This window comes from Diuraphis noxia, unplaced genomic scaffold, assembly GCF_037042655.1.
Source record: "Diuraphis noxia isolate RWA-SAM2 unplaced genomic scaffold, SU_Dnox_SAM2 contig0003, whole genome shotgun sequence".
NCBI classification, from domain to species: Eukaryota; Metazoa; Arthropoda; class Insecta; order Hemiptera; family Aphididae; genus Diuraphis; species Diuraphis noxia.
The window spans coordinates 16244441-16257172 of record NW_028301713.1 but is presented as its reverse complement, the minus strand read 5'-3'; the positions used below and the strand labels follow the sequence as shown (position 1 = coordinate 16257172).

The following is a 12732-nucleotide window of genomic DNA, read 5'->3' as shown; positions in this document are numbered from 1 at the left end:
AATAATAATTGTAAGTCTATTGTTGTTACAATTTAAAACTGTAAAATATAAATTTATTAACGACTCACGAGTGATGAGTAACAAATAAACAACAAAACAAGTCTGTTTACAGATTTAACTTATTATTTTTTAGTAAGTACAGCGTTCAGCAATTCAGCATATTGCATTTTCGTATAACCTAACTGTTCTAACTGTTTATTCACTCATCATCACGTGGATGATCACGATAACCAGGTATCAGGTATACTACCATATCATTTTATCATGGAATTACGATAACACCGCAGAAAAATTTAAATAGCAGCAGCCGTTCGGAATAAGTAGATTACCTAATCGTAAATCAGCTTAATCAGTAATCTTAAATCATAATTCGTAGACATACCGAAAGTATGTAGTGGGGATTACACGGGAGTATGCGACAACGAAAAATGACAGTTATGGTCCAATTACTTATTAATTTAACATAGTGATAGTAAGTTGTTAAAGGTACTAGATAGTAGGTACAATGATTATCACCATTATACTTTACGGTCGAACGATATCGAATCTATTACCTATAACTTCTGGTCTTTATAAACGATAAGTATTATTACGATTTATAGAAAATTTCGCAATCACCTGCAGTGGGTCGAACTGTACGACACCGCCGACATCCTACCAAATGGGCATTATTCATTACTTAAATAAACGGACACAGCTTAAGCTTAGATACTGTACTTAGTGATTTGATTTGAAAAGTGAAATATCTTTTACCCAGGGGCATAAAAATCATAATTTATACGGTACCTGCTGACTAGGTAGTAGGTATAACACATTTACGCATAAATACCTCCCAAAACCAACAAACTTTGAAGGGCTATATCTCGTATACGGATTAACAAAAAATGAAAATTTGAACGTTAAAATTCATAAAAAAAAAATATTTTATTATTTTATGAGATTTTTAGTATAGGTTGCCATTTCAAAATCAAAAGTTGATAATAGTTTGACCAATAAATATATGAGTGAAAAAAATAAAAGTGTTATTTAAATGTAGAAAACCATGTAATAAAAATTTTAAGAAAAAAAAATTTGGAAAAAAGTTTATACTTTCAGAAATAATGAGTGTTCTTCGATAAAAAAATCACCCTGTATACAACCATACGTACATGATTGCAGTATAAAAAAAATATATCGCATTTAATTCACGTTTGAAATAATAAAGTATTGTTCCATTTTAGGTTTGTTAAACAGTAATGCACAGCCAGTTACAGCAACTGCAAGTAAGAATTATATATATGTATGTATATATTTATAATTTAGTGTTTAATATTTAACATATGCGATCACTTTTGTATAGACATCGATGGTGTTGCAGTATTGGATAAGGTTGAAAAATTGGATTGCGTGAAAGTATATATTAAATATATATCGCGTTTAATTTAAAAAAAATGTTCATTATAGATGATAACGACGCGTTTTATGAAGGTGTTAATAATTTAATGACCGAAGATAGCAGTGATGGCTATTGTATTGATGTGTTGGATAAGGTCGAACATAATGAAATGTGTAAAAGTATGTTATGTTAAATAGGTATATCTAGAATCGCTAATAATTAATTGTTTTTTAGATAATTACGATATTACGTTTGAAGACGACAATGATGATTATTGTATTGATGTATTAGATAAAGCGGAATATAATGGATTATGGAAAAGTATTATATATCTATTTTTTAGCTGATATTGATGAACAGGAAATGATTAAAATATATTTTCGTCAAGAATAGACAAGCTACATCTTCAAAACAATGTAGATAATATCTTGTTTAAATATATCTTTCTTTTTTTTATATATAATTATAACTTATAAATTATTTAGGTAAACGTGTATATAACAAAAATTCAAATGGACAGGCTAAAAATAAACGTATGAAAACGACTACATCATCGACATTTTGTTCGAATAAAGTCTGCGTTTAAGAGGACGCCACACCGAAAGCGAAACGTATACAATGACCGAGAGAACGCGCTGTTAGGTGTTTTCGCGATGCGCAAGCACGCGACGTTTAAGCCGCGCCCACCACTCATCGTCGGCTGCCGGCCGACGATTGTGCTCATTCGGAGCGGTGATTAATATATTCTCAACCTTCGTCTGTGGAGGATCGCGTAAATATAAAATGCATAGGTACACGTTACACGTACATTATGCCGCATTGCCGCCGTAATATTTTTAATAATCGCGCGTACTTACGCGACCTGTATTTATTGCATTTTTAGATACTTACTCAATAATAAATATATACAATATACTAATACAGTAAATAATATCTAATTTATAACAGTAACCTTTTTAGTAAGTAAATAAGGTAATATTTAATTGAATATATTATTTTACGTTATACTGCTACCATATAGGTATACTTTTTAAACGACAGTTTTTGGGTATTTTTTTAAACATAATACAGTAGCACTTATCAAAGCTATCTATTATTATTTATAAGATCCTAAGTTTTTACAAAGATACGATTCAGATATGAATTTGATAATAAAGAAAATAATAGTTACTGTTTAGGTTTTTCTACCATATTATTTATCCAAAACTCTTTATCAAACTTTAGTATTTGGTAAAAGTTTTAAGCTTCTACAACTAGTATAGGTACTTACCTATTATTTTAATTATAACAAAATTCAAAATTGTATTTTTGATTTCGTGAAAATAAAACTTTAGCCATTCGTAACATTTTTAAATGGTATTACCCTCGTATTTTTTAGTAATTATTGTAAACAGAATTTATGGACAATCTTGTACCTATTCAATTTTCAAATCTTAGCTATAGATATGAACTTTTTCCTACATTTTTACTACAAAATAATTTCCAAATATTTTTGAATTTGAACCTCCCCAATGTACCAACGATATTCACTTTCCCATCAAACAAGATACTGAAGTCGAAAATCGAAGCATTATTTCGACTACTTATCATGTACCTATCGTGTTATGCCGCATAAATGTACGTGTCCGCACGCCGTATTCACGAGAGAGGCACATTATTATGCTACCGACGGTTGTTTTTGTAACATAAATTCAGTTTATTATGAGAATGTGATATTTTTAATGAGTAAATTAATATGTATAAAGATTTTAATTAGAAGGATACCTAATAATAGTATAGGTATTTACAATATAATGTATTATATTACATAGTATACTTGGTCTATTTAGGTATATAGTTACATTTATATACTATTTAAATTGTTAGTCACTTGTTTATTTTTTCTTTTATATAAGTGGGTTCTCTTATGTCTGATATAAGAAGTCTTTTCCCATATAGCGGATCAACAATTTCTGGTAAAATACACTCTGTATAAAACCTAAAAAACATACATTCATAATTTATTCATTATACAAATATATTTAACTCGATAAAACTTTAAATTCCTTACAAATTCAACTTTTTGACCATTTTTTCTTCCCAAAATGTTTTATCGTAATAAATATGTTCTACACTTGTCCATTTTTTAGTATAAACAACAAAATAACAAACATTTCTACGTGTTATATGAAGTTGACCCATAACTTGATAATAGTATTGATGATCATTTTTTAACTTGAGTGTATTTTCTTGTGTTATATAACAATATGACAACTAAATAAAAAAAGGTTCATTCTTATAATACATATATAAATATTAAATATATACATGATTTTATATATATATATATATAATAGTATTATAGTTAAAACACAGCTTACAAGTTTATTATTTACGGCATCAATACTGTTTTCGCTATCTTTTGCTGTGTATGGACATTTGATTTCTACAATAGCTTGATCTCCAACCAAACCATCTATAAAGAAATAAATGAAAAATATTATTATATAATGTTATTCATTATTATTATTAATTAAATATAAATGTGTAATTTTTATCGGTACTAAATGAATAGGTACCAAATTAATTTATGACATAGACACATAGTCAATAACAAAAAATAACCTGGACTTGCTGCTAAGTATGGAAAAATAGTATCTATAACAAGACCACATAATTGAACATCAAGGTTAATGATTTCCTTCAGTTTTTGTCTAGCTTCATGTTCCATATTATGTCCATAAGTCATTTGTTTTGATGTAACTGGAGGCTTATAAAGTATACTATGGACTTTGGTCTTGCAGCTGGTGTTTGGTCGCATTTTGCATATTTCACCAAACCGTGAAGCTGTCAACCTGATTTTTCGTTCTTGAAACCAATTGGGATTCAAGTTTTGGTCCCTCGTATCAATTTCTATTTTTTTTGTGTCAACTGTATGCAGATATTGAATAAATGTATTTTTCTTTTCCTGTAGTTCATCTTCGTCTATAGTATCCATAAGAGGTTCAGCTAACCCATAATGACTGTCAGGACCTTTTGATCGGGCACTAACCATTTTTTTCCTAAACCTTTTTTGATTATTATTTAATATCCGTCGGTTTATAGTATTCAACCTTATACGATCGGTATTTTTTATAAACTTTTTACCGATTTTTCCTGAAATTGATGTGAAAATTAATAGCATATAGAGCATACTAGTATGTATCTATTTTTAATTACCTGGACTAAAATTCATAATTTTCTTATGTATTGTGCGTAAATATGTTCTGGAATTAAAGGAAATAATAGCTGCTTTTACCCGGGTCGAATAATTATTACTTTGCGAAAAATTAATTCTTTTTCCGCCCACGTATTTATTGATAATTGAGTTAAATTGTTCGCATATATTATTATCTAGATCTTCAATTAAACTGGAGCTATTATTTACTAAACGAGATGTAATTTTGTCTATTTCTAGTAAAATACCACATCGTAATGCTTCTGGTACCATGTTGATTTCGCCTATTTTTGACCCTTTACAAAAATAAGAATTACATTCTTGGTGTTGTCCAAATCTATGATAAGGTGCATTCTTCAAATCGTATTTAAGATCTGAAAACATTTTTATAACGTTAGTAAGATTAATTTTAAAAACGTACACAAAAATATTATATTATACAAATTACCTGCAATTTTCTGATTTTTTGATTTATCCAATATATTTTTTTGATAAGTTATTGCTTTAGTAACATCAGACCGAAATCTTAAAATATTAGTCACTATAAACTTCCGTATTGTTACTGGATACTCAGTTTTTGTAGCGAGCATTTTAAGTTTACTTATATAATTGCGCAGTAAGTGATTTCGACATTCGATTTTTTCTATCATGAATCTAGGGCCATATGGTAAAATCTCATTTAGACGTTTCACAACACTACTGTCTCCGTCACCTATTACAAAAATCATAAAATATTGTTTAAAATGTCAGTGTACTAACCAATATCTATTGTATAGAATCAAAAACGATTTCTGAGCGGAGACTGAGCTACTAGCCTATTTTGATTTAGTTTATAACAATTTGAACTTTAAACACTTATACACAAACTAGTAATAACAGTTATAAATAATTTTATAAAAACCCATACATCATTGTAAAACCAATAAATTGCTGAGCTCAGAATTTAACAGCTTAGGAAAATAATTGTAATTCATTATTTGGTAAGTTAATATAACATATAATATTACCAATAAGCTTATTAAATTTGAGTCCATGCATTTCAATGCTTTTTGAAAAACCTTCCGCTATACCATCGGCCTCCATTGCAGTGGACGCTTGTTTCCAATTAAGAAAGCAATTATGTTTTGGAATTTCTTGGCTTATAGATTTCGATCTCTGGCACACTGCACAGTACCGATTTTTAATGCCGACAAATAAAACTTTACCAGTTTTGTACCCAATTATTGTAGCCTAAATAAACAATTTTAATTTTCGAATTTTGTATAATATATTATTCTTTAATATCATTGAACAAACTATGGTAATTATCTTACCGCTCCTGATAATGCATCGTATTTAGTTTTGTAGCTGCGTTTAGACCACTGGCCATCCGCAACAACAGTACACATTGGTGTACCATCAACGTCAGTATTTCCACATTCTAAAGCTAATTGTCTCTCTTCGTTCCCAGCTATAATCATTTCATCCCATGCTGTATCCTGAACAGCATTTCCAACTTCTACGAGATATTTTGAAAAAGAAGTAGCTGAGAGGCAAGGTATTTCGAGCGAAGCCGAAAGTTCGTTTAATTGAGTAAATCCAATTCCTATTTATTAAATATTTTAGTAGAATTATTCAAATACTATGTACCATAGTACATGTATGTACTACTTGTCGAAAACTAAACAACAACAAAAAGGTGGGGTAAGTGGGTGTCGCTCTGCTTTACAGTAGGTTACTGGGAGTCACTGAATAATGGAAGGTATTAATTTTGAATTCAATGATATAATATAATATTTTAGTTTTTTTTTCTATAAATATCAATAAAATTTTATTTGTTGGTTAAAAAAGCTTGAAAATTTAATAGAAGGCTCCTGGGTTATTGTTTCAAAGGCAGATGAAAAAAATTAAAAATCCTTAGTCACAGTTTTTTTTTATACGCGTTTAAATTTCTAATCTTGAAAAAATACGGAAAAATCGCGAAAATTTGCAATTTATTTTGAGTTAGAAATTCATAAAAAATTTTCTTTTTAAATCTAAGATTTGATAATCTAATACACGATTCCTCATAAGTTTGTCTACCTTAATCAAAAAAAAAATGTCTACAAGAAAGTCAAATTAAATTTTTATGAGCGTTTAAAATTCATATTTTTACAACATTTGATATTCACTCGATTTCTCGTGTAACGATTTTCTTATTTTGTTATAATTAAAAAACTAATGACTGTAGATACTTGAAAATTTCACCTCATGTTTATATTAGCATTTTCTATACACGATAAAATTTTGAAAATAATTTGACCTTTTTTGAGCTGTTTACGGACATTGTCAGTTTTCAATTTTTTTAGTTATTTTTTCTATAAATATCAATAAAATTTTATTTGTTAGGTAAAAAAGCGTGAAAATTTAATGCAAGGCTCCTGATATAATGTTACAATAGCAGTTGAAAAATATTAAAAATACAAAGCCACAAATTTTTTATAAGCATTTAAAATTAAAATTTTGACAAAATTTATAAAATTTAAATTGTAATAATTATTTTGTAGTTAATAATTTATAAAATGTTCAACTTTTATAGCTAAGGATTGAAAATTTAAAACTAGGTTCCACGTAAGTAGTTAATTATGTTACCAAATAATCTAAAAAATACATATGCACAGTTTATTTTTATAGTCATTTTAAGTTCAAATTTGGACGAAATTACAACTTAAAAACCTTGAATATTTTTTTTAGTTATTTTGTTGTGATTGTATAATATTATTCGTGGGTACTTGAAACTTCTAAAGTAAATAGTCTATAGTATCACGGTTTGTTGTTGATGTATAACGCGTTATAAGTACCTAATGAATATTGTGATATGATTAATTTGGAATTTATTATAGGTGAATTATTTTTTTAATACCATAGATAAGTATATAATATGTCTTAAACCTAGACTGACATACCGTCTCCGCTCAGAATCGTATTCTTATACAATGATATTATATCATTGAATTCAAATTTAATACCATCCATTATACAGTGACCCACTTGTAACCTACTGTACAGCAGAGCGACATCCACTTGCCCACCTTTTTTAATTACAGTGATAAAAATGTAATATAATATTATGTAGATTAGATAAATTATGTTAGATAAAATTAAAACGTCAACTGAAAAATATTGATAAAATGATAAACTATTTAATATATACATCTAATATTATAAAATCGAATAAATATGCCCTAAAACCAAAAAAAAACTCGAAATATTCTTAAATATGCAAAATAATTATAAAATTACTATAAGTCCTCAACCCTAGTAATAATATTTAAATAATTTAAAAATGTGACTACAGATTATTATTTATTGATTTTCTTTACATACCAATAGATAAACTTCCACTAACAACCGCTTTATTTATTGGTAAGTAATTATTTTCTGGTACATCTTTTTCCGTAGTAATTGAACTACTTTTACAACACATTTTACATTTAAATAAAAAAACAGATGTATAACCTCTTCTACATTCCGACTGAAATTGCATATCTATAAAAGTACAGCCAAATGCTGAATCGTGAACTGTGTTTTTAATTTGATCGAATAAGTGAGATATGTCTACTATTCTTCTGCCTTCAAGAGCGCTACAAAGTAATTATATACGTTAATAATAGATTAAAAAAATATTAATTTGTTATTTATGATAAATAGTGATGATAGTGTACACACTACACAGTACACAACATAAATTAATATACTTAGAAATCACTGTATCAGCATCAGATGACGAATCTACACATAATTGATGATTTTCGACATCAGTCACGTTACATAAAGGTACACCGAACACTAAGCTACTTCCTGCTTCTGTATCTAACGAAGACGTTTTAGGGCAATGTGTCGCAGAATCAATTTTTGGCGTACTAGTTAGCATAGGTTCTCTATAGATAAATAATAAAACGTAATGGTTTTTTATTTTTTAAAATAAAAATACACGTAGTTAATCCATTTTAACTTGCATAAACGATGGTGAAGATTCTATTTCATCAGTTCCTAATAAGTGAATATTCGACGGTGTGCTAGGTTCCGCTTCCCTATTTAAAATATACCTACGTATTTCAACTGTACTAAAATATGATAATTAAATTATACTTACCATGTCACTGTTTTTTTCTTAAAGTTATTAAGTCTAACTATATTTTTTTTATTTATACTTGGACATCTTGAAGGTGCTAGCCTCTTTTTGTCATTCCGACGGTCATCCATTTTTTAAATTCACCAAAATCAAATAAGTAATAACTAATTTTAGGTATAACCAATAAACGCTGGTGACAGATTGAAAGTTAAAACTAAACTGATCAGTGATTACTAAAGTCTGGATAAAGACATAGTGTTCCCCCCGGTGCCCGCAGTCTAACAAAACTATTTTGATTCAAAAATATATACCTATATTTATAATTTATATTATATTAGTAGTAGACGATTCATAGAATTCGTCGTATATACGACCGATATGACTGTATAGTTTTTATAACTCTTGAAAATACAATAATTGTATTATTGTCGACGTAGTAGGTATACAACATACGTATTTTCATAATTGCACGTAAGCCACCGCGCGTGTAAAGTATACACAAAGGAGTTCAAAAACAAATTATAATATTAAATAATTACATTATTATTATTGCTCGACCCGATACGGGATCGTAGAGCCGACGTTATCGCTAATTTATATTTCGGCAGTGCTATTTTTATCAGTACCACAGCAGACGGAACCGACTGGTTGTGTCGTAGAGTGGGACGGGACAGCGCCGCCGCCGTTAGAATTAACTGCAATGAAACAGCCGCTAGGTGCGCCAGTAGACGGTGCAATCGGTGCATAGAACTATACATTTTTTTCGGAAACCCTTCTACATATTTCAAATGCTACGAAGTCTTCAACGATCGTAGACTCATAAAAAATATACTCTTAGAAAGGCCATAATTTTTACTATGTTTTGTTGGAAACCGATTTCTGAAAATTGTATTAACAAGCAAGCATTACGGCATAACAAAAGATCGTTTTATAAAAACTAATTTGCTTATATTTTAGAAAATAAATTACATTTCAAATATCTGATTCCAACAAAACATTGTAAAAACTATCACCTTTCAAACAGTGTATTACTTATGGGTCTACGACCATTATTGACTTCGTAGCATTTGAAATACGAATGCATTATTTTTGATGCAGAAAGACGGGTGTGGCGTCCTCTTAACGGATTGTGCAAAGAATATTTCAAAAAAAACATTGATAATATTAAACAAGTTAGAGATTTTTTATACAATTCAAAGCCTGAGATGTATGTTATACTAAACAATTCAGTTATAAACTCTCCTGTAAAGTATAATATTAAATTAGAGGCCACATATATTATACCCAGACCTGTAAAAAATACTTTTAAAAAGTATTTGAGTAAATACTCAAATACATTTTTTTTAAGTATTTAAAATACTACTCAAATACTTCAGTTGTATAGTATTTCAAATACTACTCAAATACTTTTTTAAAGTATTTGGAATACTTTTCAAATACTTTTTGTTTTTAAATTAGATTTCTAATTAACGTAATATAAACACAAAGTAAGTTAATAATCAATTTAATTTTATTAATCAATTAAATGAATGTTTATTACATTTTAAAAACATTATGTATTCAAAATTTTGGTCCGTCATACTGCTTCTTTTTTTTGTCATGGTTGCTCCACCCACACTAAATACCCGCTCCACTGAAGCGCTGCTTGGCAATGGAGTATTGAATTTGATGAAAACCTATTTAAATAATGTAAAATAATGTTAATATTAAACACTAATACTAAAATCAATAAATAATACCTATATAAAAAATAAAACTATCATTAAAAAATCAGAAATAGTTCTTACTTTTTTAATTGTCGGTAAAAGATTTAAAATGTTTATATCTTTAGTTGGAGATGTTCCCAAATATTGATCTATTTCTTTATTTAAATTAGTGTCATAGTCATCAGAAGTTTGAGACCAAAACTGAAAAAATGTAGAAGAAGGATCTTCTAAATTCTTTTCAAAAGTTTCAATCTCAAATGTATTATCTTCTTTGTAGTTGGCAATAATATTTTTTCAGCCAAATATTTCGAATAAAAATAAATTGTTCTAACTATCTACCAACACTATTCCTGGTGACCCCAGAAGGCGTCTAAAACGTACCTGGTGTCGTGACCTACTAATCTAAAATTGTTTATACCTCTATCTTCCTTAATTTTGTAATCACACCCTCTCCTACTAGCAAACTAAAATCCTAGCCTAAAATCCTAACCTTAAGTGCCTCCAATGGGCGGTTTCTTATTTCCAGCCTCTCAAAAACCATATCACCTCCATCACATGCACTTATTGTAAAACAACATTTACAGATTGTGTATATTTAAATAAACGTTAAAAAAAAAAAAAAAAAAAAAATAAATTGTTCGGAAAAAAAACCAAAGTATTCAATACAAATAAGTACTCGATACAAAAAAAAGTATTTAAAATACCATTCAAAATACTTTATGCTGAAAGTATTTAAAAAGTTATTCAATACTTAAAAAAGTATTTGAATACTTTTACTCAAATACTTTACAGGACTGATTATACCTAATAGTAGACAGTAGTATATATTTGTATGTTCACAGCCAGCTTTTCCACGGTAAAAACCAGAAATAAGATTGCAATCTATTTTTATACAGTTAACTTTCATTATGTTGACTATCCGTTCAGATTCGTGCATTGTTTTGGCAGAGTAGACTTTATTTTCAAATCCTAATATTTTCGATATATTATTATGTTCAATAGTGAAATCAACATCATGACTACACGTCATCGAACATTTCAATGTGCTACCGTCAGTCTTGAATTGAAACATGGTGACATGACTTGGCAATAGTTTATGAATTGTCGACTCCAAATTAATTATTTCGTACGACCCCGTTGGTATAGTCACAGTTTTACATTTTCCAAGCGCATCGCAAAATCCTATTGTATTGCAATCCGGTTCTACGTTTGGTATAGAATTATGTGTTTGCATGCTTAAAGACACAGCTGAGAGGTATTTTGTACTTCCAACGGCGGGAAAATATTGCAATATATGATGAACCTCCTAAAGATTTATATAAATTTACGTTTATATTACTCCGTCTATACTCTCTAATGAAAAGCCACTACCCTTATGCTCCATTTCTTCTTGTTCTTGTAATAACTTAATAAAATCTAATTCTAAAATATTATTAATATCATCTGATTGAAATAACGATCTTGATCGAGTTTTGAATGCTCTATTTTCTTTCGTATCTGTATTAGGAGTAGTATATATTTGTATGTTCACATCCAGCTTTTCCACGGTAAAAATTTTTTTCAAGAGGAAAATTCTCGCTTGGAGCACACTGATTTACCGCGTAACACAATACGGTGATTACACAAGATTGTCCACCTATTTGCCGCTTACACAAAAATATTGACCGTATCAACTATTTTTTTCCGTTTTTTTAAATTTTTTCAATCAAATATCGCTAATTTTTATAAAAATTACAGGGAGATTGTTTTTATGTTTTTAATCACGTTGGTTACACTGTTCTAGTTTTTAAAAATTTATATATTTAATTTCTACTATTTAGTTGCAAGTTAATAATTTTACATTTAGTTACTGCTGATCCGTCGTGTAATCGAGTTGTGTTTTTTCAAGTTATTATTTCAATTAATTAAAGAAATGAATTTACCAAAACTTTCAAGTGATTTTCAATCATTAGTTCATCGTATACGAAATAATTCAGTTCCAACCCATCCAGGGTATACTTCAATTTATTCAAGATTAAGATCTTTCGAACATTTTCCTTTAAATTGTTTTCAAAATAAATATGCTCTAGCTGAATGTGGGTTAAAATATACAGGAGTAGAAGATATCGTCGAATGCTTTTGCTGTGGACTTATTCTTCATAATTGGAAACGAGAAGATGACGTTTGGATTGAACATTGCAGATATAATCCAAAGTGTATATATGTATTATTAATGATTGGAAATCAGTTTGTTCAAAAAGTGTTAAGTAAATATTGTAACAGTGAATATATTTGTAATTGTGAAACTAGGTCATACGACACCATTTGCTAAATCATTTTCTTTCATTATATGTTGTAATAAATAAAAAATGTATAAACAACT

At 28.6% G+C, this 12732-nt stretch overlaps 1 protein-coding gene across 1 annotated transcript; it reads right to left on the bottom strand.

The window, feature by feature from the left end:
- Positions 1 to 3241: 3241 nt before the first annotated feature.
- Positions 3242 to 8774, bottom strand: LOC149056818 (uncharacterized). Its single transcript, XM_089223522.1, has 10 exons — positions 8686 to 8774; positions 7917 to 8623; positions 5885 to 6156; positions 5579 to 5801; positions 5020 to 5283; positions 4574 to 4945; positions 3980 to 4510; positions 3736 to 3830; positions 3426 to 3628; positions 3242 to 3353 (listed from the first exon to the last, which is right to left on the bottom strand). The coding sequence occupies exons 2-10, from the start codon at positions 8074 to 8076 to the stop codon at positions 3242 to 3244; spliced, it is 2232 nt and encodes a 743-aa protein (XP_089079648.1). The 5' UTR covers positions 8077 to 8623; positions 8686 to 8774.
- Between the last annotated feature and the right edge of the window lie 3958 nt (positions 8775 to 12732).